Below are 27,158 nucleotides of genomic sequence, written 5' to 3'. Positions count from 1 at the left end.
TTATCTTTGCCAGTCTTCAACGGCGGACTGCAAACGGCGTGCGGGGACACTGGGGTGCCTCTGTTCTTCAGCCAGGGGCCGGGAGAAGAGGAGGGAGTAGTGGTACGCTTTGACGTAGTCGTCCACCACGGGGGCCTCCCCGAGGGACGGGCGGACACAGAGAGGGGGCTGTGGGGTGGTTGAGAGACAGCCGGCTGTGGGGGAGGCCCGCTCAGACTTGATGCTGACCGGCGGGTGCGAGGGAGGGGCAGCGGAAGTCAGGGGAGGCTGGTCGGCCACTCGACTGCTCGGCCTGTCAGAAAAGAAAAAGGCAGAAGATTATCAGAAGAGCTCCATGACCCTTCCGGCTTGGCGTCCCCCTTTGCCACAGTGGTCAATCACGCCCACTAGAGGATTGGGAGCAAATATGGATGAATAGCATCTTGCTGGAAAGATATCTCCCCCCCTAACATTCAAACTTGGTACAAGAAGCTGTAGAATCAGTTCATTATGGAAAGCATCACTGATAAAGTTAACAGAAATAAAAGGAACGTCGTACATTTTGGGTTCGAAGCTAAATGGATGCCAATTTTAGAAGCTCTATCAGACAAAAAATTTATCTCAGCATCCTGGGATAACTATGTTAAATGGTTGTGAGGATTTTTTATGGTTCAAATAAAATATAGTAAGTAGGCTTTGGTAAAACTTGATTTGTGGGTAGTACTTTGTGTTTAATATGGTTAGATATATCATTGAATGTCTACAGATATTCTTGAGGGCAGAAGACACTTGGTTGTATCTAAAGCAACAAACAGTACAGGCATCAATTACAACTTGAGGCTAGAATAAGTTACTTCGTTCAAAGATTTATTGAAGAATGTATCATTCTTTAAAGCTTAATTTTTGTAATTAGTGTGTTGGTTTGAATGTATAACTGTTCTTATGACCTTTATGTATATTTTTATTGTTATATTTGTTTTATTGTTTTAATCCTACCAATAAAATGTTAATGAGAAAAATGTTAACATGACTAATGCTGTTGCTTATAAAGAAAATATGTATAAGATGTTTGATAGATGGCATGTTACTCCAGATAGGTTAGCAAAGCAAGGCGGTAATTGTTCAGATAAATGTTAGAAGTGTAAAAACAAGATAGGCACATTTTATCATATGTGGTGGTTATGTGATGTTTCAAAAAAACTTTTGGAAATGGGTACATTGTATAATGGAAAAAATAGTAAGATGTAACATCCCCTTTACTCCAGAATTGCTATTGTTAAATATTTTTCCAAAAGAATTTGAGGAAACGGAAGGATACCTGATTGTATACATGTCAACGGCAGTAAGGATATTATATGCCAAATATTGGAAGAATCAAGAAACACCAACTAAACAGGAATATATTAATAAACTTTTAGAAGCGGCGGAAATAGACAAACTAACTATGGAAATGAGAGGCACGAAGAAGTGGACATTTCAAAAAACCTGGAAGAGACTATATGATTGGTATAATGTGAATGGAGTTAAAGATTAAACTGATATGGCAAAAATAATATTTGAGTATGTAGTAATACATAATAATGGAATTAGAGAATATTAACAAATGTTAGAGAATAATGAAGCGATGGATTAGGTGTAGTAACAAACTGTAATAAGTCTCTTGGTTTATATGTTGTTTGTTGTAGTTGTTTATGTCTGTGTTTAGGAATATAAGAAAACAATAAATGTGTACCTTCGGGTACTTTAAAAAATAAATCACGCCCCCTAGCAGCTGTGGGGAGAAGGGCTCAGAACACACAGGAGCCAGGGGATTGGGCTGCCAATCTCCAGGCAGTTACAGTAGCCAGAGAGACCACGGGATCAGTAAATGGAAAATAAACAACAACAGGTAAAGGGGGTTCCCTTGCTCGAAAGCCAGTCGAATCCGACTCTAGGGATGCGGTGGTCATCTCCGTTTCCAAGCCGAAGAGCCAGCGCTGTCCAAAGATGTTTCCGTGGTCATGTGGCCGGCATGACTAAACATCAAGGCGCACGGAATGCTGTTCCCTTCCCAACGAAGTGGTACCTATTTATCTACTTGCAATTTCTTGCTTTCTAACTGCTAGGTTGGCAGGAGCTGGGGCCAGAGACGGGAGCTCACTCCATCACGCGGCACCCGGGTCTCGAACTGCTGAACTACCGACCTTCCGGCCTGCAGTTCAGCTTCTTAACCACTTGGCCAATGACAACCATGATATAATTGCGAAAAGTCAATTCAATTTTCCAAGTGTTTGATAAATATTAACACATTTCTGTGAAATCGTGTGGACGTACACAGGGGTCATTTAGTAGAAAAAGAGGTACAGGCGCTCATTAGCATAACTCATTTGCATATGCCACACCCCCTGACATCACCGGAAGTGTGTCAGAAGGCAACACCCACCGCTCAGGCTCCACTGGACTGTTTTGGATTGCTAGCTATGGGGGGGGGGCGGGAAATGCACAGATCTGCCCTCAGAGAGGGAGAGCTTGTACCTGAAGGCGGGCCGGGGGGGCTCTGCAACTTACCTGGCTGCTTCTTGCTCCTCATGGCCCGACTGAGGGCTGCTGGGAGCTGAGGGCGGAGCTTGTTGCACGTGCCCGCCCCCTGGGCTCCTTACTGCCGGAGTTCCGCTCCTGTGCACTCCCACAGGAAATGACCGCTGGACATACATATCCTTCACTATAAGAATAACCCAATGACATAATCCTCTTCTCTACTGCAGGACAGTGACTGGCAGTGTTCCCTGTAAGCTGAGTTTAGTGTGAGCTAGCTCACCGCTTTCTAGCCTCCGGCTCACACATTTTTGTCCTAGCTCAGGAAGGATGGCTCCAGAGCCGACTAATTTATGGAGCAGCCAAATTGCTCACTCACAACTTTCATGCCAGTAGTTCACAAAGTAGAACCAGGGGTCATTTCCTGTGGGAGCGCACAGGAGCGGAGCTCCAGCAGTAAGGAGCCCAGGGGGTGGGCACATGCAACAAGCCCCGCCCCCTGCTCCCAGCAGGCCTCAGTTGGGCCACAAGGAGCAAGCGTCTACGTAAGTTGCAGAGCCCCCCCCCCAACTTCAGGTACAAGCTCTCCCTCCTCTGTGAGGGCAGATCTGCATGCCCCCCCCAATAGCTAGCAATCCAAAACAGTGGAGAACTGGTATGTGCTACAACCAATGTTCCCTCTAAGCTGTGGAGTCTTGTGAGCAAAAATTCTACTTTGTGAGCTGCCTGCATTAAAGTTGTGAGCAGGTGACTTGGCTACTGCATAAGTTAGTTTGCTTTGGAGCCCTCCTTCCTGTGCTAAGACAAAAATATGTGAGCCGGAGGCTAAAAAACTGTGAGCTAGCTCACACTAACTCAGCTTAGAGGGAACACTGGCTACAACGTCTAAACAATGGAGAACTACGAAATAATTTGACGTTGTGTCCGGATGTTTGATAACAACGTTTCAAAGTTCATCCTTCATCAGGGTGTTCCCTTTAAGCTGCTGTGGTTTTCATACTGTTCATATTCTGTGAACAGTTCAATACAAAATCAGACGCCAATCTCCAACATGTAGTCAGCTTCAATAGCTTCAGACTTGCAGCGGGACCGGCTGTTTACATTTTGTACTTTTTCATTGCAGCTGCTTTGTATACACCATTCTCTATTACATGTTCTTCAGCTTTTCGGCAAGTTGTCATTGTTAAGTCTGTTAACTACAATTGCTTTTGTCTTCTACTATCATTATATAGTAGTGTAGTGAACATTATTGAATGCCGTGAGTCCCACATGTCAATGACGCATTAAGAGAAGAAGTACTTTTCTTTTAGTACTTTTTTTCTTTTAGTACTTTTTTTCTTTTAGTACTTTTTTTCTTTTAGTACTTTTTTTCTTTTAGTACTTTTTTTCTTTTAGTACTTTTTTCTTTTTAGTACTTTTCCCTGGCCCTTCCAGAGAGGAAGAGGAGGAGGAGGAGACCCAGGTTCAAATCCCCACTTGTACCATGGAAGCTCCTTGGGTGACCTTGGGCCAGTCGCACGCTCTCAGCCTAGCCTACCTCCTAGGGCTGTTGTGAGGATAAAAGGAGGAAAGGAGGATGGAAGGTGCTTCACAACCCCATGGGGGAGAAAGGCGAGGCATAAATGAAGCATACAAAGGAACGCTTGCTTCATCAGCCCTGAGCCGAGCCTTACAAACCCCTGTCCCGTTTCTCCTCCCTGATCTTTTCTCTAAATCGGGAGGATCGGATTCGAAACCCCCTGGCTGGCCTCGCCTCAGTCCCTCTTTCTCTCGCTCAGCCTCATCCGGCTCACAGAGTGGTGGTGGTTGTCAGGACAAAATGGCGGAGGGGAGAATGAGATTGTAAGCTGCTTTTGGGAGAAAAGCACAGCAAAAACACCTAAGGCCCAAGAGATCCCGACCGTAGTGCTCTCTGGGGTATACAGGGGTTGGGGTCTCAAAATCGATTGACCCTCCTGGGCCCCAAGGATGCCAGGCTTGCTACCAGTAGGTTCCAGGGCCTTTTCAGTGGCGGCCCCATCCTGGTGGAATGAGCTCCCGGATATCAGGGCCCTGTGGGACCTTTTACAGTTCCGCGGGGCCTGCGAGACGGAGCTCTTCCGCCAGGCTTCCAGCTAGGGTGCCGCCACCACTATAGAGCCCTGGCTCTGGGTTCTTGACCCCTAGCCTTGGTTTCTGACGTCTAGCCTGCGCTGTAAAAAGATCTTGAGCGGAATGACAGCTAAGCTTTGTGTTCTCTGAAAGTAGGCCATCTTGAATAACTAACGAATCATCTTCAGCACTTTATGAAATTGTATTAGTTATACTGGCATTGTTTTAGATGATTTTATGTTGTTCTTATTTAAAAAAAAATATTTTCCATATTTTCCGCAAACTAAACATTTTCTTAGATTACATAAATTTGTAGAGTTGTTAAAACAAGTTACAAATCTTATACAACTTATTACTTAGTTACTTATTAAGCCGTTACATCCTTTATCCACTTATATACTCTTATCCATCTATTATTCTGTATATTTTGATCTTTACCTTGAAGTAATAAACTCAGACTATCCATTTGTGCCAATTCTAAGATTTTTGATATTAAGTCCTCTTTGGAGGGTATTTTATCTGACTTCCAATTTTAGGCCACAAGTATTCGCGCCGCCGTTATAATATATACTATTAGATATATACCTTGCTTTACATAACCTTTTTGGACCATATTCAGTAAATAAATTCCAGGGGTTAACTCAACTTCTACATTCATTATTTCTACAATAATTTTATATACCATTTCCCAATATTTTTGAATTTCACTACATTTCCATCACATGTGGTAAAAGGTCCCCACATTTGCTTTACATTTCCAACATCTGTTGGATGCTTGAGGGTAACTTAACTTTATTTATGAATTGACAGCAGGCTGGGGTACAAATGGAATAAATAAATAAATAAATAAATAAATAAATAAATAAAACATCCCTTGCTGGGAACACGCTCTGATCCCTTGACTGATCGGGTTGTCGATTCCCATTCCTTCTCCAGCTCTACGATAACCCTTTTGTGATATTGATTTACATCCTTCGTGCCCTGCTGCTCTCCAGAGCCAGCTGTGCTGCGGCAGTTAAGAGCGGCGGACTCTAATCTGGGAGAACCGGGTTTGCATCCTCACTCCTCCACATGCAGCCAGCTGGGTGACCTTGGGTCAGTCACCAGTTCTCCCAGAGCTCTCTCGGCCCCGCCTGCCTCACAATACGTGCCTGTTGTAGGGAGAGGAAGGGAAGGCGATTGTACGCCGCTCCGAGACTCCTTCAGGCGGTGAAGGGTGGGATATAAAACCAACTCTTCATCTTCTTCCTCAACGAAAACCAAAAGCAGCTGACCTCATTATCCTCTGCTTTACCCTCACAACAACCCGGTGAGGTCTGTGAGGCGGAGAGAGTGTGCCTGGTCCAACGTCACCCGATGAGCTTCCATAGAAGAGTGGGGATTCGAACCCGAGTCGCCCAGGTCCAATGCTCCCTCTAAGCTGTGGAGTCTTGTGAGCAAAAATTCTACTTTGTGAGATGCCGGCATTAAAGTTGTGAGCGAACAATTTGGCTACTGCATAAATCAGTTTGCTCTGGAGCCCTCCTTCCTGAGACAAGACAAATATGTGTGAGCCGGAGGCTAAAAAACGGTGAGCTAGCTCACACTAACTCAGCTTAGAGGGAACACTGCCCAGGTCCTAGTCAAGCACTCTAACCACTACACCGCCCTGGGGCTCAAGGTAACCAAAGGGCAGACAGTACTTCAAACACAGCTGCACCATCACAGAACCAGCACTGCTGTCAGATGGCCATCTAGCCCAAGGGTGTCGAACTCATTTGTGATGAGGGCCGGACCTGACATAAATGAGACCTTGTTGGGCCGGGCCATGTGTGTCATAGGTGGTAATGCCAGGTTAGCAGAGATATAAACTTTATAAAGGACACAGACCAACACAATTAAAAGATTTTTAAAAACTTTAAATAACACATTTCCAGTGAGTTTGACACCCCTGGTTCTAGCCTCTGTCTGAAAACCTCCAAGGAAGGAGAGCCCACCACCTCCCGAGGAAGCCTGTCCCACTCAGAAACCGCTCTGTCAGGAAGTTCTTCCTACTGTTTAGCTGAAAACTCTTCTGATTTAATTTCAACCCGCTGGTTCCGGTCAGATCTTCTGGGGCCACAGAAAACAACTCCGCCCCATCCTCTAGATGACAGTACTTGAAGATAGGGACCATATCACCTCTCAGTCGTCTCAGTCAAGGATTGGCCAGCCGCATTCTTGGATTTGTTCAAGAAATTGGAGAGAAACAGAAAGCACCTGAGCAGCTAACCCATGCAGCAAGCCACCAAGACCTCCTTGGTGCAAAGCACAGCGTAAGCCACAAGGTGGCGCCAGATACCAGAGCCCATCAATGGCCTCCAGTCCAACTTGCCGCATCAGCCTTGGAACAATTCTTCAGAAAAACTTTTGCGGTCAAAATACCAAGCAGCAAAATCCCCCTCTCCCTCCTCCTTGCAGTCCTTTCTAACAAAATAAAAAAATAATTTGGGCCAGGATTTCAGTTCTCTGCTTTTGCCGATGCGTTTAACCTGCGTCTCCTGCCAACCTAGCAGTTCGAAAGCAAGAAATTGCAAGTAGATAAATAGGTACTGCTTGGGTGGGAAGGTAACAGCGTTCCGTGCACCTTGGTGTTTAGTCATGCCGGCCATATGACCACGGAAACGTCTTCGGACAGCACTGGCTCTTCGGCTTTGAAACGGAGATGAGCACCACAACCCTAGAGTCGGATTCGACTGGCTTTCGAGCAAGGGGACCTTTACCTTTACCTTAAGACAACTGATCTCCAGGAGACTGTTGGAAGTGATGGACTTTGGGCTGTCTCTTAGCCTTCAGAATTCCGTTAGTAAGAAAAGTAATGTGCCCGCTTTCTAAGAATCACCCTACACAATGGATGAGGACTTTTGTATTCCCTTTTGGAATATGCAATCTATGGAATAATGGAAGACACAATTCTGTTGTTTTGATGTCGTTCGGAAGAAGTTGCCAACGAAATGGAAGTTTACTCCAGGGAAATTTTGTCAACTTGGTTCATTGCTATAAGTCTTCTGAGGACTTCTTATTCAATCCGTGCTTTACCGTAGACTTTGTTATCATTATATACTTACCGGACGTGTCTATATTCATCTGCCATTATAATATTCACTTTATGTTCAAGTGTGCAGTCTTCTTTTTGTGTATTACAGCGCTTGCCTTCACAGCTTTGTGCATACTATCCTTTCAGGGGTCGTTTCGTAGAAAAAGAGGTGCAAGAGCTCATTAGCATAACTCACTAGCATGGCTTATTTGCATATGCCACACCCCCTGACATCACCGGAAGTGTGTCAGAAGGCAACACCCACCGCTCACGCTCCACTGGACTGTTTTGGATTGCTAGCTATTGGGGGGGGGGAACATGCAGATCTGTCCTCATAGAGGAGGCAGAGCTTGAACCTGAATAAAACTTGGTCTTAAAGGTGCCACTGGACCAGGGGGGCAGGGGGGGGCTCTGCAGCTTACCTGGCTGCTTCTTGCTTTGACTGAGGGCTGCTGGGAGCAGGGGGTGGGGCTTGTTGCATGTGCCCGCCCCCTGGGCTCTTTACTGCAGGAGCCCTGCTCCTGCAGGAAATGACCCCTGCTTGTGATTGATTGTGGCTGTGACCTTCTTGTTTGGATGGACTTCCACACCAGCCAAAGGCCTCTCGGCCCCTTCTCTCCCAGTGTGGTCCGCACGGTCTCTCCTCTGAGGCTTTGGCTCAGGGCTGGGAATGAGCGACTGAGGCGCAGGAGGAAGAGAAAGCTCTGCCCAGGGAGGCCTTCCATAGCCTTTTACTACCTCTCTGCTGGGGAGAAAGGGGCCGAGGGACCGAACAGCACACGTGCCTGCGCGGTGGCCCTGGGATCGGAGACGCCTCCAAATGGGAAACTTTAGAGGCAGGGCTGGTTGCAGATTTGGGGAGGCCCTGGGCGGAGAGTGCCCAGGCCCCCCATCCCACCCGCTGACCCACATGCCTGCACCGCCTTTCCCCACCCTCTTGCAAGTCCTCTCGCCACCGGCACTCATGGATGCCCGCTCTTGCTCACACGCCTGCTCTCTGATGATACTGGGCAGTGCCTACCACAGACAGCAGGCACGGCCGAGGGGGACAAGCAGGTGGGCAGCAGGGAAGGCTCCTGGTCAACGACCGTGGGCCATGCCAGAAACTTGCAAGTGTCATTCCTTCAGCCATGAAAGGGTTAATCTGAAGTTTCTGTAAGCTGATAAGTAGCAAGTTCAGCACGGAACCAATCAGGTGTTGAGTAGATTCTTCGAAACCAAAAAGGGGGAGGGTCTTATGAGGTGACCTTGACTATTGGCTAATGGATATAATGGAAATAGTTCATGCTATTCTGCACATACACAAGAGCTTTGGGGGAAACTTCTATGCCTTCCTTCTTAGGGTCAGAGGGCGCGAAGAAACAATTTGGAGAAGATCAAAACTATAAAGATGAGTTTGTTAAAGTGTTGTTTTCTTTCCATGTAACCCTTTCCCTGATTTTGAAGTCAACTTTTCCTTAGACGTTTTCCTTAGATCACCCACGTCTCTGTGCTGCATTGCCCCACTGAGCTTCATTTACTCTGCTAAATATCCAACACAAGGCCCATAGGCAGGATTTTGTGGCTTGTGGGGCAATTTTTTTTCTGGTGGGACTGACGTTCTCAGTGCAGAAAGAAAAGCCATTTAGCCAACAGAACTCTCAGAAAGGAGACCAGTTTCTTGACACAGAGTTAGAAGGGATCCTAGGGGTCACCTACTCCAACCCCCTTTCTCATTGCGGGGATTTGTCAACTATAGCACCCCACTCTGCTTAAAGGTGTACAGGTGTTTTAAAGTGATTGAAAAATGCATTTACAGCAGGGCTATTTTTGGGCAGGAACGCACAGGAACGGAGTTCCGGCTGGCTCCCAAGTTGGCCACACCCAGCAGGAACTCATTAGCATAACAGGCCACACCCAACAGCAGAAACTCATTAGGATTGGCTACATTAGGGGTGTGTGGCCTAACATGCAAAGGAGTTCCTGCTACAAAAAAGCCTTGGGTTTTGACAACAAACAAGGTCAACAGAATAAGAAGCAAAAGGTGGGTGTGGCTGGATGACCACACTTCTGGTAACTTGGGGTGTGGCCTAATATGCTAATGAGTTGTGCTGTCAATGGTGTGGCCTAATATGCTAATGAGCTCCTGCTGTTGGGTGTGGCCTATTATGCTAATGAGTTCCTGCTGGGCTTTTTCTACCAAAAAAATCCCTGATTTACAGGATAAATTCTTGTGGGGTTGTGCCTTTAAGAAAGGGGGCGGAGCCCCCCAAAGCCCCACTGTGGCTACGGGCCTGTTGAACACCCTGGTAGTCTGTCCCACTTCAGGGTATGCTGACGCTGTCCCTGCACGGAAGGGCTGTGTTGGTCATGCCGCCCCCTTCCACATCTTACCCCAACGATGGGTGTCCAGCAACTGCCATGTCTCGTTGCCACGGAGCCACGGTGCCAGCCTGGAAGCCAAAGGGATGCAAGGAGCCGTCTCCAGAGGGATACTCTGCAGTGCCATTTGGGGGTACCACAGAAAGAAGGAGAAGAAGGAGGAGGAGGAAGAGGAGAAGAAGGAGAGGGAGGAGGAGAAGGAGGAAGAGTAGAAGGAGGAGGAAGAGGAGGAGGAGAAGAAGGAGGAGAGAGAGGAGGAGGAGGAGGAGAAGCAGAAGAGATTTAGAGTCTCAGAGTGGCTTACAATCTCCTTTCCCTCCCGCTCCCCCACAAGAGACACCCTGGGAGGTTGGCAGGGCTGAGAGAGCTCTGACAGAAACTGCCCTTGAGAGAGCAGCTGTGAAAGAACTTGCGACTGACCCAAGGTCACACCAGCAGCTGCATGTGGAGGAGTCGAGAATCAAATCTGTTTCTCTCAGATCAGAGTCCGCGCTCCTAACCATGACACCAAACTGGCTCTCCAGACAAAAGGAAGGACTGCTTGACACACTGATTCAAATGTGGGATTCGCTGCCAGAGGGATGTCACGGGATTGGAGAGACTCCTGGAGAACAAGTCTGTCAGGGGTCACTAGCCATGGTGGCCGAGGGGAACCTCCACAGTCAGAGGCACTGAACCTCTGAAGCCCAGAGCCAGGAGGCAACATCAGGGAAGGCCTCGGCCTCTATGCCCTGTTGTTGGCCCTCCAGAGGAACCGGTTGGACCCTGTGTGAGACAGGATGCTGGACTAGAGGGACCACTGGTCTGACCCAGCAGAGCTCTTCTTATGTTCTTATCAGGGAAGGCCTCAGCCTCTACGCCCTGCTGTTGGCCCTCCAGAGGAACTGGATGGCCCCCGTGTGAGACAGGATGCTGGACTAGATGGACCACTGGTCTGACCCAGCAGGGCTCTTCTCATGTTCTTATCAGGGAAGGCCTCGGCCTCTCTGCCCTGTTGTTGGCCCTCCAGAGGAACTGGTTGGCCACTGTGTGAGACAGGATGCTGGACTAGAGGGACCACTGGTCTGATCCAGCAGGGCTCTTCTGATGTTCTTCTCAGGGGAAGGCCTCGGCCTCTCTGCCCTGTTGTTGGCCCTCCAGAGGAACTGGTTGGCCACTGTGTGAGACAGGATGCTGGACTAGAGGGACCACTGGTCTGACCCAGTAGAGCTCTTCTGATGTTCTTATCAGGGAAGGCCTCGGCCTCTGTGCCCTGCTGTTGTTGGCCCTCCAGGGGAACTGGCTGGCCCCTATGTGAGGCAGGATGCTGGACCAGATGGACCACTGGTCTGACCCAGCAGGGCTCTTCTTATGCTCTTATGAGGGAAGGCCTCAGCCTCTATGCCCTGTTGTTGGCCCCCCAGAGGAACTGGCTGGCCCCTGTGTGAGACAGGATGCTGGACCAGATGGACCATTTGTCTGATCCAGCAGGGCTCTTCTTATGTTCTGATGAAGGCCTCGGCCTCTATGCCCTGTTATTGGCCTTCCCGAGGAACTGGTTGGACCCTGGGTGAGACAGGATGCTGTACTAGATGGACTACTGGTCTGATCCAGCAGGGCTGTTCTGATGTTCTTATGCAAAGGAAATGACAACCAGAGAACTCTGTTGTTCCAGTAAGCACAGAAGCCTCTTCCCTTGTACACCAGGCCTGGCCAACCCAGAGACTTCATACTACCTGCCAGTCACAGGGAACTGAACACCCACCCACCCCAATTTCCTCCCCCATCTGTAGACAGCTTCTCAGTAGCTCCCAAGAGTCAGGCCCGATTTCTGGCCACATCAGCATCCCAGAAGGTGACCTTACCTGCTTGGCTGCAGGGGAGAAAAGGATAACCCGGGAGACCGTGTCCGGGAAGAGAGCTACTTCCGGAGGGCAACACGGGGCTCATGGTCTGGAAGCTGGGATATAAGGAACGCTGCTGGGAAAATAATTGAGAAGGGGGAGATCACAGGTGTCCGGCAACACTGCCCCCCACCCCATCCTGACCACAAGAGCTGCCTGCGTGCAAAAGAAGAACGGTGAACCCTAATTAGATAGGGTCCCTTTCCCGTTCTTGCCCGCCCTGCCAGTGCTGGATCACTCCACCTTCCAGCATAGGATTGCCAACCTCCAGGTGGGGTCTGGAGTTCACCCAGATGACAACTGAACTCCTGTGGGTCTCTAAGGTGCTATGGACTATAATCGAACTGTACTACTGGAGACGGACACAGCTACCCAATTAGGGACGGGCTGTGGCTCAGTGGCAGAGCATCTGCTTGGCATGCAGAAGGTCCCGGGTTCAATCCCCGGCCTCTCCAGTTGAAGGGACGGGAAAGACCTCTGCGTGAGACCTTGGAGAGCCGCTGCCAGTCTGAGTAGGCAATACCGAGTTTGATGGACCGAGGGTCTGACTCAGTAAAAGGCAGTTCACGCTCCCGCTAAGCTGTGGAGCCTTCTGAGCAAAAAGTCTACTTTGTGAGCGACTGGCAATAAAGTTGTGAGCGAGCGATCGGGCTGCTGCTAAAAAGAGTTTGCTCTGGAGCAGTGTTCCCTCTAAGCTGGGTGAGTGTCAGCCAGCTCACAGTTTTTTAGCCTCCGGCTCACACATTTTTTGCCTTTGCTCAGGAAGGACGGCTCCAGAGCAAACTAATTTAGGCAGGAGTCAAATTGCTCACTCACAACTTTAATGCCAGGAGCTCACGGAGTAGAATTTTTGCTCACAAGCAGGGGTCATTTCCTGCAGGAGCGCACAGGAGCGGAGCTCCGGCAGTAACGAGCCCAGGGGTCGGGCACATGCAACAAGCCCCACCCCCAGCTTTCAGCGGCCCCAGCCCACAAGGAGCAAGAACCTTCCTTCCTTCCTTCCTTCCTTCCTTCCTTCCTTCCTTCCTTCCTTCCTTCCTTCCTTCCTTCCTTCCTCCCCTTCCCTTCCCTTCCCTTCCCTTCCCTTCCTTCCCTCTCATTTCCTTCTCAGTCCAGTGGCACCTTTAAGGCCAAGTTTTATTCAGGAACAAGCTCTCCCTCCTCTGTGATCAAAGATCTGCGCATTCCCCCCCCCCAGCTAGCAATCCAAAACAGTCCAGTGGCACCTTTAAGGCCAAGTTTTATTCAGGTACAAGCTCTCCCTCCTCTGCGAGGACAGATCTGCACGTTCCCCCCCCCCAATAGCTAGCGATCCAAAACAGTCCAGTGGAGCCTGAGCGGTGGGTGTTGCCTTCTGACACACTCCCGGTGATGTCAGGGGGCGTGGCATATGCAAATAAGTTATGCGAATGAGTTATGCGAATGAGCTCCTGCACCTCTTTTTCTACGAAATGACCCCTGCTCACAAGACTCCACAGCTTAGAGGGAGCACTGCTCTGGAGCCGTCTTTCCTGAGCCAAGACGAAAATGGGTGAGCCAGAGGCTAAAAACCCCGTGAGCTAGCTCACACTCATTCAGCTTAGCGGGAACAGTGATGTGCACCTACCTGAGACTGATCCCCAGATGACAGAAGTCCGCTCCCCAGAGGAAATGAAAGCTTCAGGGAGTGGACTCAGTGGCATCATGCCCTCCCGAGCCCCACCTCCCCCTGCAAAACCTGGCACCACCTCCAAACTGGCAGGAGTGCTCCAACCCAGAGCCGGCAACCCTAAGAGGTACAAACATTGGCCCTCCTGCCCTGCCCGGAGAAGGGAGTGAAGTGGCACTCACAGCCGACGCCACGTTGTTCCTGCCACCGGAATGGTGCCCTTCGGTCCGACGGGCATCAGCCCCCAGATACAGTGGGGGTGGGGTTCTGTTGGACAGCGCGCGACTCAGGTTGCCATGCGAGAAGATCGGATAGCTGACACCTGCTGGGAGAGACCCAGGGAAAACATCAGTCTGAGGTCACCGTGCAGGGACACAACCCAGGAACGGTAGACTTCACCCCGCGCCATGCCAGTGGAGACAGAGAATCGCAAATGGCTGAACCCTGTTGTGAGTGTTAAGAGCGGCAGACTCCAATCTGGAGAACCGGGGTTGGTTCCCCACTCCTCCTCCAAGATTAAGCCAGCTCTCTCAGTCACAGCTCTCTCAGAGCTCTCTCAGTCCCGCCTTCCTCACAGGGTGTCTGTTGTGGGGAGGGGAAGGGAGAGGAGTTCGTAAGCCGCTCTGAGACACCTTTGGGTAGTGAAGGGCGGGGTATAACTCCAATCTCTTCTTCTCCTTTTACCTCACAGGGTGTCTGTTGTGGGGAGGGGAAGGGAGAGGAGTTCGTAAGCCGCTCTGAGACACCTTTGGGTAGTGAAGGGCGGGGTATAACTCCAATCTCTTCTTCTCCTTTTACCTCACAGGGTGTCTGTTGTGGGGAGGGGAAGGGAGAGGAGTTCGTAAGCCGCTCTGAGACACCTTTGGGTAGTGAAGGGCGGGGTATAACTCCAATCTCTTCTTCTCCTTTTACCTCACAGGGTGTCTGTTGTGGGGAGGGGAAGGGAGAGGAGTTCGTAAGCCGCTCTGAGACACCTTTGGGTAGTGAAGGGCGGGGTATAACTCCAATCTCTTCTTCTCCTTTTACCTCACAGGGTGTCTGTTGTGGGGAGGGGAAGGGAGAGGAGTTCGTAAGCCGCTCTGAGACACCTTTGGGTAGTGAAGGGCGGGGTATAACTCCAATCTCTTCTTCTCCTTTTACCTCACAGGGTGTCTGTTGTGGGGAGGGGAAGGGAAAGGAGTCTGTAAGCCGCTCTGAGACTCCCTTGGGTAGTGAAGGGCAGGGTATAAATCCAATCTCTTCCTCTTCTTCTTCCTCTTCTTCCAGCCTGGTTTCAGCTTGCTGTTGCCCCGGTTTATTTGGATGCTGTTTTGCCCTGGACATGAATGGCCTCAACTCGAACACAGAAAATCTGGAGCGGCAGGCAAATGCGGAGAGGACCTTTATTCATTTACTTCATTCATACCCCCACCTTTCTCCCCACTGGGGATCCAGAGTGGCTCAGAATATTCGCGAGGCCTGCATTTTATTTTCACAACAACCCTGTGAGGTAGGTTAGGCTGCGAGTGCGCGACTGGCCCAAGCTCACCCAGCAGGCTTCCATGGCGGCCCGGGGAATCAAACCTGGGTTTCCCAGATCCTAGTCTGGCACAGTTACCTCTACCCCACACTGGCTCATCCTTCCATTTCTTCTTAACCAAGGAGCAAATGTCTTTCACAACTCTCAAAGGGGAAAGACCACAGCAGAAGCACTCTCAGAAAAGCTGGGGAAACAGTGAACGGAAAGCGAACGGAGAGCTGAAGGGACAAACATCAATGCGGAACTAAAAAAACAAACAAACCCCAACATACATGCCAGGTGAAAGTGGGTGGAAACACAGAACGAAAAAGATACTGCGACGGAGATGCGCTGTGAAAGCGAGGGAAAAGACTGGTGCAGAAAGGGCCTGGGAAGAGAAAGGAAAACCTGGGGTTGCTTACGTCATTGCTTTGGTGGAGAAAAGAGTCCCAGAGGATCCACCCTGCTAACGTATAGGTAAAGGTAACTTCACTTCCCTGGCTTCATTTCCCAAGGGAGTCTCAGAGCGGCTTACAAACTCCTCTCCCTTCCCCTCCCCACCACAGACACCCTGTGAGGTCGGTGGGGCTGGGAGAGCTCTTTCGAGGACTGCTCTTGAGAGAACCTGTGACTGACCCAAGGTCACACCAGCAGCTGCAAGGGGAGGAGTGGGGAATCAAACCCGGTTCTCCCAGATTAGAGTCCGTGCTCCTAACCACGGCACCAAACTGGCCCCCACTGCAGCTGAGTCCGCTTGCTCTGGCCAAGCCTAAGGAAGAATTCCATACCGGATGTGAGGGAACTTGGAGAGGGCCTGGATGGAGTCCCGTGCTTGGGGAGAGCCGGCTTGAACGGCGGCAGACGACTCGGTTGAAGGGGAGACCCTCCTGCGCTGCTCGGCCCCCCCTCGCTTCCAGAGGGGGGAGTCCCCGCCGACGCCCCCTCCAGACTACACAAGGAAGCAGCCGACTGCTAAGAGAGGTGAACAGGCAAAAAGGTTAGGCTGGGGGGTGGGGTGGAGGGGAGAAAGGCCTGTCTAGACTCAGGAAGTGATTACTCACGGTTAGTTTTGGCCGCGACGCACTCAGGTCCACACCCTCACCAAGGCGCCTCAGTTTCCCCACGGGGGCCAAAGCGTCTTCAAGATCCAGTTCCGGGCTCTCCAGACCCAGGCCTTTTCGTTTGAGAGTCTAGAGAACAGGAATAGAGATGTGAAGGCCCGGAAAAAAACCGGAAAAATTCGGGGGGGGGGGAACGGGTTTTTTCCATTTTTTTCCTGAAGCCTTTTTGTTTTTTTCCGAAAAATTGAAAAAGAAAAAAAATTGATTATGGAACGTTTTATTTTAACACGATGAATAAAATATTTTAAGACAAGGTGTTCAAATATTCTCCAAATCATTTCTAAAATATATATATATGGTATCAGATTGATCTAATTTCTGTGCACTGAGGACAAGCAAGTCCTAGGTTACAAACTGAACCCTCCAATGCAAGAACAAGATGCATTTCTTCCTTTAGGAGGTGCGATTGTCAGAAGAAAATAAAAAAGTTTCAGTTTTGTTTTTGCATCTGGGTGGGTATTCTGTTTGAAATAATTGTTTGGATACACTATATTTTTAATATTCTAGTTTTGATAATTTCATGCCAAGTAAAAATGTCCATAGTCATATTTTATGTTCCTAAAGTAACAGAATGACTTTCAATCTGGAAAAGACAAAAGAAATGCTAATGTAGCATTTTTTCAATTTTTCCAAAAATTTCCGTTTCCCCCCGGAAAAAAAAAAAAGTTTTTTTTCCCGAGCTTCAAAATTTCCGGAAATTTTACATCTCTAAACAGGGATAAGGCAGCATAGATCAGGGGTCCCCAACACGGTGCTCGTGGGCGCCAGCTAACATTCTGGAGCCCACCAAGTGTTTTTAGGAGGTGGGCCGCGCCAGATACGGCTTTTGCCCAGCAAGGCAGCATTTTTTTTAAAGGTGCAGATTTTTTAAAAGGTTGCTTTGGCAGCAGCTTCCGTCACAGTACAAGGATCTGCACTGTGTGACTGAAGTTAAGCGGTGGCAGCCATTTTGTGGCTGGCTCCGCCTCCAAAGGCATCCATTTTGATGCTGCGTCCACCGCGCCGTGTCGGAATTCCCAAAGTGCCAAGAGGCTCAAAAAGATTGGGGGCCCCTGGCGTAGGTTCTGAGGCTTATAGAAATCAATGCTCCCTCTAAGCTGTGGAGTCATGTGAGCAAAAATCCTACTTGGTGAGCTACTGGCATGAAAGTTGTGAGCGAGCGATTTGGCTGCTGCATAAATGAGTTTGCTCTGGAGCCATCCTTCCTGAGCTGAGGCAAAAATGTGTGAGCCGGAGGCTAAAAAACTGAGCTCGCTCACACTAACTCAGCTTAGAGGGAACACTGGAAAGGACTGGCATGCTTTTAAACACACGCACGCATATAAATAGTTCATCCGTGGAACTCACTGCCACAAGATGGAATGGCAGCCGCTTGCTTAGAGGGGCTTCAAAAGTAGATTGAACACAGCGAGAGAGAATGGTTCTTTCCATGGCTATTTTGCAATAGCTCTAAATTGAATCTCCATGTTCCAAGACAGAATAAGTGCGAACGTCACTGGAGAACAATAACAGAAAAGAGACTATGGACCAGGGGTGGCCAAACTGTGGCTCGGGAGCCACATGCGGCTCTTTCACACATATTGTGCGGCTCCTGGCAGGGTGGCTGGGGATGCGGAGGGGAGACATGTTTTTCCTTCCTTCCTTCCTTCCTTCCTTCCTTCCTTCCTTCCTTCCTTCCTTCCTTCCTTCCTTCCTTCCTTCCTTCCTTCCTTCCTTCCTTCCTTCCTTCCTTCCTTCCTTCCTTCCTTCCTTCCGCATTCTTTGTTTCTCTCTCTCTCTCTCTTTCTTTCTTTCCACCTCTTTCCTTCTTTCCTTCCCCCCCTCTCTCCCTCCCTCTCTCTCTGACAAATAAATATCATTAGCAAACAAAGAAATATCATTGGACAAATAAATATCATTATCAATATCTGTTTTTACCCCTTTTGCTTTTATTTTCGGCAGTCTCGTTTAGTGTTAATTAAAAAGCAAATTTGCATATTTCTAAGTAAAAATGTGCTTGTAGTATCTGTTCATGTCTCGTGGCTCTCAGACATCTGACATTTATTCTATGTGGCTCTTACATTGAGCAAGTTTGGTCTGATCCAGCAGGGCTCTTCTTTACAGGCCTATATTTTAAATTGAGATGTAGAGCAATCCCAACCTCAATGAACTCAACATACAATATACATGTGAGAATGAAATGGGGAAAGAAATCCAAGACTTACTTGGAACACTCTAGAAACTGAGGGAGTGTGTGGTATAGTGCACCTCTGATGTCCCCAAGAAAAGACAGCGCCCGCCACCCCCCAAAGTTTCAGCGTACTTAAAAAAAAAAAATGGTGCTTTCGGCAACACAAGAAAAGCCATTCTTCTGTCAGTTATGAACAATTTTAATTATGAATCTTTGCACATGTGAAACCCACTTTCCATACAGACAGTAAAAAATAAAGTTTCTTCTTTTAATCAATAAGGAAATGAAGGTGCAGGAGAGCCCAAACGAAGGAGGAGAAAGTCCAGTGGTTAAACCAGAGCTCGACTCCCTGGTATCCGTGTCTGTCATTTTATTCACTAAGCCAGGAGGAAGCAGGGGCCTTCTTAACTAACAAAAATAGACACTAAAACTATATACTACTAAATGTCCACACTGTCAAAAAGGTACGTAGGTTTTGTAGGCCACCGGATGCCTCTGAGAAGCACGCAAGCCGTTTGTGGCTCGTCCCGCAGCACCTAGTGCTCAAAGATAGAGTGCATCTATACACGGAAGCTCCATCTAGCTATTGTGACTAATTGCCTTGGATACATAGGATTTAGGATAGACAGAATGGGGTTTAGGATAGCTAGAATGTGGTTTCCTGAAGTACCAGGGCTTCCTCCACTGAGTCAATGCATCTCATGTTGCAGCTTCCTCTTTTCCTACCTGCCTTCCACTTTCCCCGGCAATATTGTCATTTTCAGTGAGTCCTGTCTTCTCATGCCTTCTCCAAAAGTTAAATCACCCCTTAAAAGCCATTCTAAGGTCCCAATCAGATGGGTATAATAATAATAATAATAATAATAATAATAATAATAATAATAATAATTTCCATTTATTAATCGCTTTCCCCAGTGGGCTCAAAGCGATGTACAGTTACTCAATATAGACAAGGGACTAACAATGTTTGTAGGGGATAGGGAAGACAACATATATTCATTTTTAATTGCACACGCCTTCACTGCCCGGTATAGACGTCTTCTGGCTTGGCTCTGTCGTTTTCCGCACGGCTGTGTGTTGGCCAGGCTTCAGGACCCAAATGTCAATCACCACATTGCCACCGCCTGGCCTGAACATCCATTGCAGGGATTCTTTCATAGCTGAAAAGCTGTTTCGCCTTCCAAGCCTCGACCAGGACGTCCGACCGTCAGCTAACACCCTCCCACAAGGGAGATTGGCGTGCCCACCCTCTCTAAGGAGTGGTTCCCATTTTATCTACTCGCCGAAGCTTTCGAATCGCTGGGTGGATGATGAGCTGGGGACAACAGGCTGGCTGCTCACACCAGTGCGGGGCTTGAACTAACACAGTTCAGATGTTAAGACACTGGGATATACCCACTGTGCCACCACTCCCCGTGCCAGCAATTTAAAGGTAATGACCAGACAGCAACATCTGGGAAACGTGCCTCTTCCGTGATCATCCCGTTTTGCCGCGCTTCGGAGCCGTACTTAAAAGATACTAGTTAAAGTCCGGAGTTTTCGCTTCCCGATGGGCTGATTTCAGACTTTCCCCCGTCTGATCATTCCAGCGCGCAATCCTCCCATCGGCATGGTCTGATGTCAGACCATCCCGAGCGGGCACCATTTTAAAAAATTCTTAGCGATAAACGTGTAAACGCGCAACAGCCGCTCAAACGTTGCGGACAATTTCATGTTTCTGAGCGGCCCGTGAATTTTATGAACTGTGTTAAATTAAAAAGGTACCTAGAGGGAGGTACCACTGCCAGTGCTTTAACCATTCAACTCTGCGCATGCGCGGGAAAACAAGTACACGTTGAGGCGCGGATGCGCATGCGCAAACAGAATTTTTTTAAAAAACCCCGACCGTGTGGCTCCTTCAGGTGTCTAGACAATCCACCGCGGAGTACGCACGCGGGAAGGGGAGCTGTCTGGTCGTGCAACGCTGGATAAAAAAGATTGGGATCAAATTAGAGCTGGGCCAACGGCAGTATTAGTTGCCCGTCTGAACGCACCCTAAGCTAGGAGCCATTGTCATGTCTGGTGGCAGTGAGTTCCACAAGTTCGAAAGGCATCGTCTGAAGAAGGGCCTGAACTTCCTAAGGGTCAGCCGACCTCCTGCCCTTCCCCGGGGGCATCCGGCACTTACCTCAAGGATATCTGAGTTGGTCCGGCTCTCGTGCGGCTCGCTGTATTCGGTGTATTTCAGGAGCACCTTGTCCATGTCCGTGCTGGCGTACTGGAAGAGCCGGTTGGTGCTGTTGAAGATGATGAGGGCGATCTCGCAGTCACACAGGACGCTCAGCTCGTAAGCCTTCTTCATCAGCCCAAACTTCCTCTTGGTGAAGGTGACCTGGCAAAGAGGTAATGTGGTGGGATAGTTGGAGCAGGGGGGCCCCCTCAACCTTTATGAGGCTGTGGCCACTTTTGGAATTCTGACACAAAATGGCCGTCACAAAATGGTTGAAGCACAGAGTTGCCAGGTCCCTTACCTCTGCCGTATGAAATGTAACATCCAAAAAGCTCCACAGCATTACAATTCCTAAAGGTAAAGGTTCCCTTGCTCGAAAGCCAGTCAAATCCGACTCTACGGTTGCGGTGCTCATCTCCGTTTCAAAGCCGAAGAGCCAGCGCTGTCCGAAGACGTTTCCGTGGTCATGTGGCCGGCATGACTAAACACGCACGGAGCGCTGTTACCTTCCCACTGAAGTGGTACCTATTTATCTACTCGCAATTTCTTGCTTTCGAACTGCTAGGTTGGCAGGATTACAATTCCTAAGCAACTCTTATTCTTTCATTTCAATTCAGACCAATACAATACAATAGTTAGATGAGAGAATGCCTGCAAAGTGAGGCCACATGTCCATCATGAATAAGGACAAATAAGGCAGTTCTGAGACATTGTTCGGAGGGAGTTCCTGTTGCTGCAAAACAAAGCAGTTTTGGAGGCACTACTTGCTGGGAGAACCCATCGACGTGCAGTCCTGATGAAGGGATCGATGGAGAGATGGATAAGAGGGATGAATAAGAGAGAAGAAGAGAAGAAGAGATTGGATGTATACCCCCGCCCTTCACTACCCGAAGGAGTCTCAGAGCGGCTTACAAACTCCTTTCCCTTCCCACCCTGGGAGGGAGGCGGGGCTGAGAGAGCTCTTTCGAGGACTGCTCCTGAGAGAACAGCTCTGAGAGAACTTGTGACTGGCCCAAGGTCACCCAGCAGGCTTCAGGTGAAGGGGGGAGGAATCAAATTTGGTTCTCTGGTTTAGAGTCCACTGCTCTTCTGAGAACTGCTCTTGAGAGACCAGCTCTGAGAGAACTTGTGACTGTCCCAAGGTCACGCCAGCAGCTTCATGTGGAGGATTGGATCGACTGCAGTTCATCATTTTGTGTTTGCCTCAAGTCTTAAAGACTGGATGCATTTGCTTCGTGGACATTCATTTTTCCAGTTTGGAACTGAGAAGCCTTTTCTCCACCTAAAACAGTGAAGCCTCACTTGGGGATGGTTTGTTCCCTTCAAGTTCTTTATTTGTCTGTGTAACTATTGTATTGTATTGGTCTGAACTGAACTGAAATAAGAAGAGCTGTTTAGGAACTGTAATACTGTGGAGCTTTCTTGATGTTAAGTTTCATACGGTTTACATCAGGGCTTTTTTTGTAGAAAAAGCCCAGCAGGGACTCATTAGCATAATAGGCCACACCCAACAGCAGAAACGCATTAGCATATTAGACCACAGCCCTGACAGCACAGCTCATTAGCATATTAGGCCACACCCCCATGTTACCAGAAGTGTGCTCATCCAGCCACACCCACCTTTTGCTTCTTATTCTGTTTACCTTGCTTGTTGTCAAAACCCAGGGCTTTTTTTGGAGCAGGAACTCCTTTGCATGTTAGGCCACACACCCCTGATGTAGCCAATCCTAATGCGTTTCTGCTGCTGGGTGTGGCCTATTATGCTAATGAGTTCCTGCTGGGCGTGGCCAACTTGGGAGCCAGCCGGAACGCCGTTCCTGTGCGTTCCTGCCCAAAAATAGCCCTGGTTTACATTTTTCCTGAACTTCCTCAAATTGTTGTAACCTTTACCTCTGCCAGCAGGGGGCTCTGGGGGCATTCTGGGAGGTCGGGGGGGGGGGACGACGTCACGCAACATCCCCAACACAATGATGTCATCCGGAAGTGACGTCATTGCGCCGTAAATGGCATGTGGGGACGCTCTGGTATTTGGGTGGAACTCTATGGCGTTTGCCCAAATACCAGAGCACCCCCTACACAACATTTCCGGCGTGGCAACCGTTACTCCCGGGCGACGTCATCGTGTCGGGGGAAGCCCACTCCAAATCCAGGGAACCCCCTCCCGGACCGGAGGGGGGCAGGTTGGGGTCCCTACTGAAGCAGGAGGCAGGGCCAGCCACAAAATGGCGTCCGGAGTTTGCTTTCAGCTGTAGAACGTTGTGCTGTGATGGCCGCTCCTGCCCAAGCAATGTATTTAAGAATCCGTGCACACAACTGAACCTCCAATGGCCACTCGGGAGCCCTGCTGGACAAAAAGCCCCACCCACTTTCCAAAAACACTTGGCGGGCCCTGGGAAAGCTGTCAGCAGGTGCCGCGGGGACCCCTGAGCTAGAGTGTCAGATTGGGTTCCAGGAGGACATGAGTTCAACTCCCGATGTAGCCATAAGAACGTAACATTAGAAGAAGAGCCCTGCTGGATCAGACCAAAGGCCCATCCAGTGCAGCATTCTGTTCACAGAGCGGCCAATCAGCTACCTCTACGGAGCCCATAAACAGGAAGGCGAAGGTTGCCATCCTTCCCCACTTTCGGGAGGCCCAATATGCCGCCACTCAGCTGGCCAGCAGGGCAGCCCCGCCCCTGAACATCCCTGTCCACGCTGACGTGCCCGGTGTGAAGATGTCACCCAGAGGTGAAGTCATCGTGCAGGGCATGTTGCGGGGACGGATGGACACTCTAGCATTTGAGGAAAAACCTCTATGGTAACCATAGAGCTTTTTCTCAAATGCTAGAGCGTCGTCCCCCCTCAAAACACGCCCTGCGCTGACATCACCCGGAGGCACACACCGAAGGCTTCAAGAAGGAGCCCCCCTGCCAGAACACGGTAAGGACCAAGCAACCCTAAGGAAGACTGCGACAGCATCATCCTGCCCTGTGCACACTGCCTCTGGTACTGGAGGGAGTAGCTGTCCATCATAATTAGTAGCCACTGATAGCCCCGTCCTCCAGAAATTTGTCCACTCCCCTTTGAAAGCCTTCCAAGTTGGCAGCCATGACTATATCCTGTGGCAGGGAGTTCCACAAATCAACTACATGCTGTGTGAAGAACTACTTCCTTTTGTCTGTCCTGAATCTCCCACCCTTCAGTTTCAGTGGATGACCCCGGGCAAGAGGGAGAAAAGAGGGCCGTGAAGTTCTCTGGGTGACCTTAGGACCAGTTGCGCACTCTTTCTCACTCTCTCAGCTTAGCCAACCTCACAGGGTTGTAGTGAAGACCATACAGAGGGGAGAACCTTGGAAGAAGGGCAGGGCCAGCTGTGGTCACAAAGGGGAAGAAGGGCAGGTCAGCTGGCTTGCGTGGAAGGGGAGGGCTTCCGAAAGGAAATGATTCAAGGACATAGTTGGGAAGGGCAGCAGTACCCCTCATAAGACTCTTTCAAGAACCGTAAAGCCGAAAGAACACACGCAGAGAAGAGTGTGCCCAATATATCTCTGCACGAGTCACTGCTCTGGCTTTGCAGCCTTCCAAAATAAGTTGTTATAAAAATACAAATATTTATAATGGTGTACACATTAGTAAAAGATAAAATAGGTTAAAATAAACGATCCAAATATCAGACTCTTAAAACTTTTTACACAGAGAACTGACCGTTTTACATATACAATTGATGGGTAGAAGAAGAAGAAGAGATTGGATTTATACTCCACCCTTCACTACCCAAAGGAGTCTCAGAGCGGCTGACAAACTCCCTTCCATTCCCCTCCCCACAACAGACACAATGTTCCCTCTAAGCTGTGGAGTCTCGTGAGCAATTATTCTGCTTTGTGAGCTGCTGGCATTAAAGCTGTGAGCGAGCAATAAATTAGTTGGCTCTGGCGCCATCCTCCCTGAGTTAAGACAAAAATGTGTGAGCCGGAGGCTAGAAAACTGTGAGCTAGCTCACACTAACTCAGCTTAGAGGGAACACTGCCTGTGAGGTAGGTGGGGCTGAGAGAGCTCTTGACAGAAACGGCTCTTTTTCAAGAACAGCTCTGACAGAACTATGGCTTGCCCAAGGTCATCCAGCAGGTGCAATTGGAGGAGTGGGGAACCAAACCTGGTTCTTCCAGATTAGAGTCCGCGCACTTAACCACTACACCAATCTGGCTCTCACTCCAAACACCCTATGACCAGTAGACCATATGCCTTTCGGCCCCTTATGGCCTTCCTCAGTGGTCAATGCTACTACCGTAAAACAACACACATCCAGAAATAAATATATGAACAAAGATTTTCTTTAGAGCCAGGTGTTGCTTTCTGGAATTGTCAAAAAGGAAAGAAAAACGCCGAATCATTACATATCAAATGCACATCATAAATGCACATAATAATACATTTAAAAATAACAGGAAATTTTTGCTGTTGTTACCTCAAATCTCCAGGAATTCCCCAACCCAGAAATGGTAACCCTATGCAAACAGGCACCTAAGCCCCCCCCCCCCGGACATGTGCAAACAGCAGTGGTAGAACACCCCTCTTTTTCTTCTCCCCCCCCCCATCAGGAGGCGGGACCACGGGCAGCCAGGCCCCTCCCGCATGGGTCCTGGGGCAGCTATCCTGTTGCCCATTAACCAAAACCGTCTCTGCCCGGCGCATCTCTGCATGATTCACCACCACCCCGCTTTAGCCTTGCGTTTGCTTTTTCATTGCAGAGGAGGCTGGCAACAGGCTCTGTGAGTAACCCTGTTGCACTTGTGTCTGTCTGTGCCAGGTGCCATGAGGCCTTCAGCCCCTCCCCATGCAGACACAAACAGGACTACAACTTGCATCTCTGCATGAGTTCCCTTCCTTGCAGGCAGGCAGGGGGTGCTCAACACAGAGTACAGAAGGCGGGGAGGAGCTCAGTGTAGTAATACAGTCTTTTATTCGGGGAGGGGGGAAACATTAATCATGACCCCGGCCTTCGAAGATCAGGAAACATAACCCCAATTCTTCTCCGGAACAGCTAGCATGCCGCTCACGGCAGCACCACCCGTTTGGGAATAAGGCTCACCTGCCGGTTCCTTTGGTCCAAAATCCGGCTGATCTGGATTTTCTTCCGCCCCATAGCAGATCGGCAGGGATAGAGGCAGCTCTGGAGAGGAGAAAGGGATGATTAGACACCGACAGAAAGGCAAGGCCCAGAAGTGAGAGGTGGGACACATCCAGGCCATGAATGTCAACCAGTTTTTTTGAGGATCACGAAACTGCGGAGGAAATCGGGCAAAGCCGCGGGTCAAATGCAGCCCCGCGGCTTCGGGTGTGAAATTGGCCAATAGTATCGGGGCAAACGGCGGCACAACATCGAGGCAGCTCTAGTGCGACATCAGGCTGTATCTCTCCTGAGGTTTATTTGTAGGTTGGCCAACTCATAGTTGGGAAATACCTGGAGATTTTGGAGGTGGACACCCAAAAAGAGAGGGGGGGGGGAATCTAAACTGACAAAGGAAGTTTAGGAAACTAATTGAGGGACGAAAATTCAAAAACATAAGTAGGTGTACAAAAGAGTGTTTATTACAAAGACATATCAAAACCTAGCAGGGGCCCAAAATAAAGCCTCATAAAATGTACAAAGTTACAAATACACACAAAAGAGAAGAGTGTATGACCCGACGCGTTTCGGCTCACAAAAGCTTTCTTCAGAGGTCAAATAGTGCAAAATATAACAAGCAACAGAGTCCCTGTAACACATGTAAAGGTAAAGGTAAAGGTTCCCTTGCTCGAAAGCCAGTCGAATCCGACTCTAGGGTTGCGGTGCTCATCTCCGTTTCAAAGCCGAAGAGCCAGCGCTGTCCGAAGACGTTTCCGTGGTCATGTGGCCGGCATGACTAAACACCAAGGTGCACGGAACGCTGTTACCTTCCCACCGAAGTGGTCCCTATTTATCTACTTGCAATTTCTTGCTTTCGAACTGCTAGGTTGGCAGGAGGTAACACATGTAAGGCACATGTAACACATGATGGCACATTGTCCCTGACAAGGCAATTCTATTTGCACTCTTAGGACCTAAACTGGAAGGTACATTTTATTTATTTATTTAATTAATCAATCAATCAATTAATTAATTAATTGGATTTTTACCCTGGCCTCCCGCCGAGGCGGCTCATAATATTTAATATAATACATAATATTTCCAGTTCATACAGCAACTTCTGACACAAGGCCAGATATACTTGTGGCCCCAAATAGAAACTTTTTGGTGTGCCATTCAATTCCATATTGGAACCTTCCAATTTTGGTCCTGTTTTATTTATTTATTTTCTATTGATTGTTAATTGCCTTACATGTGCTACAGGGACTCTGTTGCTTGCTACATTTTGCACTATTTGACCTCTGAAGAAGGCTCTTGTGAGCCGGAACGCGTCGCGTCACACACTGTTCTCTTTTGTGATGTATTTGTAACTTTGTACATTTTATGAGGCTTTATTTGGGCCCCTACTAGGTTTTGAGGAGCTGCGGTGGCTCAAGTGGTTAAGACGCTGAACTGCAGGCTGTGGAAAGTCAGTAGTTCAGCAGTTCAAGACCCGGGTGCCGCAAGACGGGGTGAGCTCCCATCTCTAGTTCCAGCTCCT

General features: G+C 49.0%; 1 protein-coding gene across 1 annotated transcript; it reads right to left on the bottom strand.

Moving 5' to 3' along the window:
* On the bottom strand, positions 1–25,667 carry MEF2B (myocyte enhancer factor 2B). Its single transcript, XM_015406311.1, has 7 exons — positions 25,601–25,667; positions 20,488–20,691; positions 16,091–16,219; positions 15,818–16,001; positions 13,714–13,853; positions 11,845–11,852; positions 1–292 (listed from the first exon to the last, which is right to left on the bottom strand). The coding sequence occupies exons 1-7, from the start codon at positions 25,652–25,654 to the stop codon at positions 1–3; spliced, it is 1,011 nt and encodes a 336-aa protein (XP_015261797.1). The 5' UTR covers positions 25,655–25,667.
* Between the last annotated feature and the right edge of the window lie 1,491 nt (positions 25,668–27,158).

Source organism: Gekko japonicus, unplaced genomic scaffold (genome assembly GCF_001447785.1).
Source record: "Gekko japonicus isolate JY-2015 unplaced genomic scaffold, Gekko_japonicus_V1.1 scaffold1940, whole genome shotgun sequence".
Lineage (NCBI taxonomy): Eukaryota > Metazoa > Chordata > Lepidosauria > Squamata > Gekkonidae > Gekko > Gekko japonicus.
The sequence above is the reverse complement of the archived record's forward strand: the minus strand, read 5'-3'. Positions and strand labels throughout refer to the sequence as shown.

Bases quoted from the DNA above. Each gene is read 5' to 3' on its own strand.
- MEF2B (XM_015406311.1), bottom strand. From the start codon at position 25,654: ATGGGGCGGAAGAAAATCCAGATCAGCCGGATTTTGGACCAAAGGAAC. The intron at 16,002-16,090 runs GTGAGTAATCAC...CACCTCTCTTAG, and splicing joins CGTCGCGGCCAAAACTAACC to CAGTCGGCTGCTTCCTTGTG. The intron at 13,854-15,817 runs GTATGGAATTCT...CTCTCCCAGCAG, and splicing joins TCCAAGTTCCCTCACATCCG to GTGTCAGCTATCCGATCTTC.